This window comes from Mya arenaria, chromosome 8, assembly GCF_026914265.1.
Source record: "Mya arenaria isolate MELC-2E11 chromosome 8, ASM2691426v1".
Taxonomy (NCBI): domain Eukaryota; kingdom Metazoa; phylum Mollusca; class Bivalvia; order Myida; family Myidae; genus Mya; species Mya arenaria.
In genome coordinates this window covers 60083035-60088995 of record NC_069129.1, presented here as the reverse complement: position 1 = coordinate 60088995, position 5961 = coordinate 60083035, and the positions used below count along the sequence as shown (strand labels likewise).

Below are 5961 nucleotides of genomic sequence, written 5' to 3'. Positions count from 1 at the left end.
ATGGCAATTTTTAGTTTGTGTCATTTTCAAAATGTATTACTATCATACAAAAAGTGAATTTAAATAGCATGCTTTAAACTCGAAAAAAGAGTACTTTCCAGTATTGTTATTTTGGAAAAATCTACCCAAAATATGAGAAAATATTGGACAATAGGGGGGACATTTTCAGGGTAGATGTTAGGAAGACCACCATATTAAAGCCTACCGTGTATTATACACCTCGGCAAACTCATGCATGTTTCAATAAAGGACATTCCTTCAATTTGTTGGAATATAAAGTTAGACATTGAGCTATTTTTGAAGAAATCAAGTCAAAATAAAAACAAAAATATATGAAGTAACTTTCTCGTCCAAAATGTTACGTCGATAATTGTTTATTTTTTTCAAAATTGCCTTGTTTTGTGCGAGTTCATTTTATAATAAAAAGATAGCTGCTTGATTACGAAATGGATCGGGTACGAAGCTGCCTTTGCTTAGTTTAGTCCAATACTGATGTTGCCGATTCAATTCCCCAACTGACATTTCGTGTCAACAATGTTACGTCATAAATGTATTCATGAAAACAGTTTTTACAGCGACTTACACCACTTGGGGCTGTTTATCTAATTACGTATTCACGTTGACCTCATTGCACTTCGTGGGCGTTCTCGCGACAATTTGCGAGACTGTAGTTTAAAAATGGAGGACGTCCGAAAACACGAGGGGTAAGTTTCACCGATGTTACGTCAATAATCATTTCTTTGACACTCAAAATTTGTGGACAAATCTCTAATATTCTTAAATGTCGAGTATTTAGTTGGAAGCATATGTATTGGCCAACGTTATTCTTAATTTTGTAGGGTTTGGTGTGTTAGACGATCGATGAAAAGGTTGTTTTAAATACCCCACCCATTTTGAAAACGGTTCCAGATTGAAATAAAGAATTTTACAGGAAACCAGGGGGGAGTGAAATTAGAAATGGGGTTTATTTTAGAAACGTTTTCATTATATTGTCAAAATATATAGTTTCAATATCTCTGGTTGATAGTTTATTCGTCAAAATAAGGTTGGTGTGAAAGACGTAACTTTGACTTCAAATTTCCACATAAAAAATGTAGTCAATGTTACGTCTTTCATAAATGTACCAAACATATCGATGTAAACATGAGGACACAATATATTTTTACCCAGTGGTATTTTCTTAAAGTTTACTCATGCATAATTACCCTGTACTTTGCATTTTCCACACTGAAACTGAAGTAATGGTTTGGAGACGAACATTGACACAAGAGTAACATTGACCTCTATATTTTGGGTCAATGTTTGTCTCATAGTAATATGTTGGAGTCCAAGTTACATCTTTGACCAATATTACATTATTTTTAAAAAAATGTTAGATTCTTATTGACATTGTGTGCATTTCCACACACCTGAGCTTTGATGGGGTAGAATTATTTTGAAATCGGTCAGCTGGACACTGCAAAGAGTAAAGTAAATAATAAGAATTTTTAAGATGTAACATTGATCTCTAATTTTGTGTCCAAGTTACTCTTTTATGTCTATTTTGGTGTCCAAGATACATCTTCATTGCTGAATATACCAAAAGTATTTGAATGGATATCTTTGTATCACATCAGTACCACATTTCTGAGCCATCATACAATCAAAATGATGTATTGAATGGAAGTTTGATGCCTATTTATTTAGAATTTGTACAATAAAGATTAATCAGTTTTGGATGTAACATGACAGCAATTATTGTGTCAATGTTACGTTATTCTTAGTTTCGTGCTGTCCAAGGTACATCTTGTACAAGTCAAAGTATTTTTGCTTCAGTTTTACACGTTAGTATTTGCACATTAGTTTAATTTGAAAGGTTTACATAAATGATTCTCATACGGTATTGAATCAAACAAGTGTGTCTTATAAAAAAAATTGGTAGACATTGTTTTACATAGAGACGTAACTTGACACCATTTTTCCATGTCCATGTTACATCACTTATAGCTTGGTGTTGTCCAAGTTACATCTTCAATTTGTATTAGTAATTGATGTTCAGATGTTCATTTTAGAGTTTGGATATTGGTTTAATTTGAAAAGTTTACATAAATGATTCCAATACGGTATTGAATCAAACAAGTGTGTCTTATAAACTATTTTGTAGACATTGTTTTACATAGAGACGTAACTTGACCCCATTTTTCCATGTCCATGTTACATCAGTTATAGCTTGGTGTTGTCTAAGTTACATCTTCAATTTGTATAAGTAATTGATGTTCAGATGTTCATTTTAAAGTTTGGATATGAGTTTAAATGTGAAGACGACGCCTTGTATTGTCATTTGCCTTTTAACTAATTACTTCATTGTTTAATATATCATATAAATGATACCTTTTCTATTTGAGATGCAACATGACACAATTACATGGTGTCCAAATTACCACGTGCTTAGGGGCGTAAGTAGTGTTGCACATTACATTGTTACTCATGAACAGACTCAATTAATCGAGTCTGCAATTTTCAGTATTTAAGTTGACTTTTTTTCCTTTCGATGGATCATCCCTTTCCAGATATTTGTTATGAATATAATGCCTGTAAATGCAATTGAGCATTTTTATGTTCCCCCCCCCCCCAAAAAAAATAAAATGGGGGGGGGGACGATATGGGTTTCTCTTTCTTCACACCTTTGAACAAAAGAGAACCCCATAATGTAGGTCTGGTAAGTCCGTCCGTCCGTGTGTCCCGTTCTTGTCAGCGCTAGTTCTCAGAAACTACTGGAAGGAATTCAATGAAACTTAATGTGAAGTGTCCCTAATAAGGGATGTGCAAAATGTATGTATTTTTTGGGCTCTATGAATTTCCTACATATTAAAGGCTTACATTATTTGTTCTTCCTGACCCTTTGACCACCATGCCTTCTTTATGAATGTCCTAATCATGTGTCCATCATACATTTGGGGAGCATACATCAGTTTCACTGATATTCTTGTTTTATTTCGTATGTAACATGACATCATTTTTTCAGGTACTCTTTACGTGTCAAATTAAAGAAACCTGCAGACGAACCACAGAAAAAAGATGATAGTAAATACTATGCTGGATGGAGAGAGAAATTGAAGAAAGATGGAGCCAAATTTGAGGCGTACAAAAAAAGAGATGCTGAAAGCCATAGGGCATACAGGAGAAAGATGACGGCAGCTGAGAGAGCTATTTATAACATGAAAACCAACATCAGGATGAGGAAGTACAGAGAACGTAAAAAGGAGGAGGGAAATAAGGAGTCTGTACATGCAACAAGAAAACAAGTGCAAAAATTAAGAGAATATTGGAGACAGAAAAAGAAGGAACAGCGAGCTGGAATGACAGAAGAAAAACGGAAAGAGGAAAATACAAAAAAGAGACTGAAATATCGTGCATCAAAGAAAATGTTAAACTTTGAAACTCCAAGCACAGATGGGATCAAAAAGGCAACAGAAAGAATGAAAATTCCTAAAAAGCCGGAGGTATTTGCTGAGGTAATAAATCGAATAGTTACACATTCTACACCGAGAAAAAAACAACTCCTGAATGACAAAGGTGTCTTTACACCAAATTCCAAAAAGAAACATGAAACAAATGCTAAGATTGCGGCAAGTGTCAAATTGAATTTGAAAAAATTGAAAGAAAATCAAACAAAGCGTGGAAGACAGCTATATTATTGGTTGACCCAGAGTCTGGTCGGGAAACATATTGTAACCAAGCAGCTGTGTGAAGCTCTCGACTGAAAGTCTGCAGAACTGCTTGAATGTCGAATTCAGGTTAGAGGCCATAAATAGAGCATGCAGTGGAGAAAACCTTAAACATTTGAAACTGAAAGACAAGTTTGAGTCTATAGAGAAATCTATGTGTGAAATAAAGTCTGGGTCCACTAACAAGGAATGTTATGACAGAAAGTGTTCTTCTTGTGGAATTCATAAAATTACCAAACATTTTCAAGTCCTGATAAAGAAGGATGGAGAAAAAGATGTAAAATGGAAAAGATGGGAATTAGGTACCATGAAAACGGGTGGGAAAGAATGTAGAAGGCAGATGTTAGTAGAAAGGGTTGGCAAGTTGAAAAAGATCTAATAACAGCGTTCTCCGAAGAACTTAAACCCCTGGCAAGGCATATCTTCATTGCTAACTGGCAACGACAGCAGTACAGTACACTTGTAAAAAATGTTCCAAAAGACTGGATGGTATCAGTTGCAGACTTTGCAGAAAACTATCGCTGCATCAACCAAGATGAAATACAGTCAGCCTATTATAATTACCAACAAAGTACTGTTTTCCCTCTGATCGCTCATTACAGGTGTCCTGACTGTGACAATGAGATTGTTAAGGAGTCTGCTGTATTTATTACACCAGATACAAAACATGACGCTGAAGCAGCAACTCAGTTTACCAGGACAATGGATAGTCATATCAAAAAAAAAGAATAAACTTTTCACATGAGGTGCAGATCAGTGATGGCTGTGCTGCACAATTTAAGTCAAAAAAGCCTTTTCAACATCTATCGGAAGAGAAACATACAATGGAAAGATGCTTTTTTGGCTCCCGCCATGGTAAAAGTGCATGTGATGCATTGGGAGGTCTTGTAAAGAATCAAGCCGAAAGGTTTGTGAAAAGTCGCAGGGGTACAATTCACAATGCAGAGGAACTTTATGAATTCTGTAAGAGTAATCTAACAGTAGATTCGTCAGAAAAATGCACACATAAAAGAAGGATATTCTTCTACCAGGAAGAAATAAAACGAGATGAAAACCCAATTGATTTACAAACATTGAAAGGGACACAAAAAGTGCATAATGTACGAGGAGTAGAGCCAGGCATGGTTAAAGTTCGTCCTTTGTCATGCTTTTGTAATGTTTGCACTGGTGTAGATGAGACTGGGAAATGTAAAAATTCAGATATTGTTGAAGAATGGGAAGTCCATTCACTAATTAAAAGAAAGTGTGTGAGAAACAGAAAAATTAGAGAACAAATCTGAACCTGGGCAAGGATGCGGAAGGGACATCAACAAACCTTCTATAGTGAAGACACAGAAAAGGGTATTGAAAAGGAAGAAAAGTACTGCCACATCTTCCAGTAAAGAAAGAGGAAACATGAAAGACGCTGCTGTTAGTGTAGAAAGACAATACAGTAAACACACACCTGTGAGTGTAAACATGCAGAGAATGGAAGACAACGTTGCTGGTGTAGAAAGGCAGAAAGAGGCAGGCACATTTTCTCGTGTGAATAGACAGAATAGGACCGACATAGCTGTGAAGAGAGGGGTAAAAGACCCAGTTGTATCCTGTTCTACCTACATGGAATTGAAAAAAATCATTGAAAGTATTGAACTTGAAGATATCCCAGTCATGGATAGTAAGACACTTTGCAGTACTGGCAAAGTCATAGACAGCAACAGCCTCAATCTTGTACCAAATGACATTCCATTTAAACCAGTTTCTCGGCTGTATCCGGCAACCATATATGGAGATGGAAACTGTCTTCCAAGAGCGGGCAGTGTGCTGGCTTATGGCCATGAGAATAATCATCTTGAAATAAGGAAGAGAATTACAATTGAACTAACAAAAAATGAAGACAAGTACCTTAATAATGAGATTTTGAAGAAAGGCAAGACTCCTGAAGGGGAAGATGACATGGTAAAGGCTTTTGCACATTATTCAAGCTGTTACATAGCTGAGAGGTTAACACAGCGTAAAATCAGATCTATCTACGAAAAGGAAGTTCTACAAATTAGAACACCTGGCACATGGATGGGTCTGTGGCAGGTAGCAAGCTTGGCAAATATTTTAAATTGTCCAGTTGTGTCGGTGTATCCACAGTATGGATCAGCAAATGTGAGAAAGGACATTCACAGAGTGTTTTTCCCTTTCAAGGACCAGTACAACTCCAACAACCCTGTGTTCATATTATGGACCAACATAGATGGTGCTGTACCAGAGAAAGAATTCTCAT

At 36.0% G+C, this 5961-nt stretch overlaps 1 protein-coding gene across 1 annotated transcript; it reads left to right on the top strand.

Annotated features, from left to right (window-relative positions):
* Positions 1-678: 678 nt before the first annotated feature.
* LOC128244406 (uncharacterized) lies at positions 679-3743 on the top strand. The gene is made up of 2 exons (XM_052962416.1): positions 679-704; positions 3005-3743. The coding sequence occupies exons 1-2, from the start codon at positions 679-681 to the stop codon at positions 3741-3743; spliced, it is 765 nt and encodes a 254-aa protein (XP_052818376.1).
* Positions 3744-5961: the final 2218 nt, after the last annotated feature.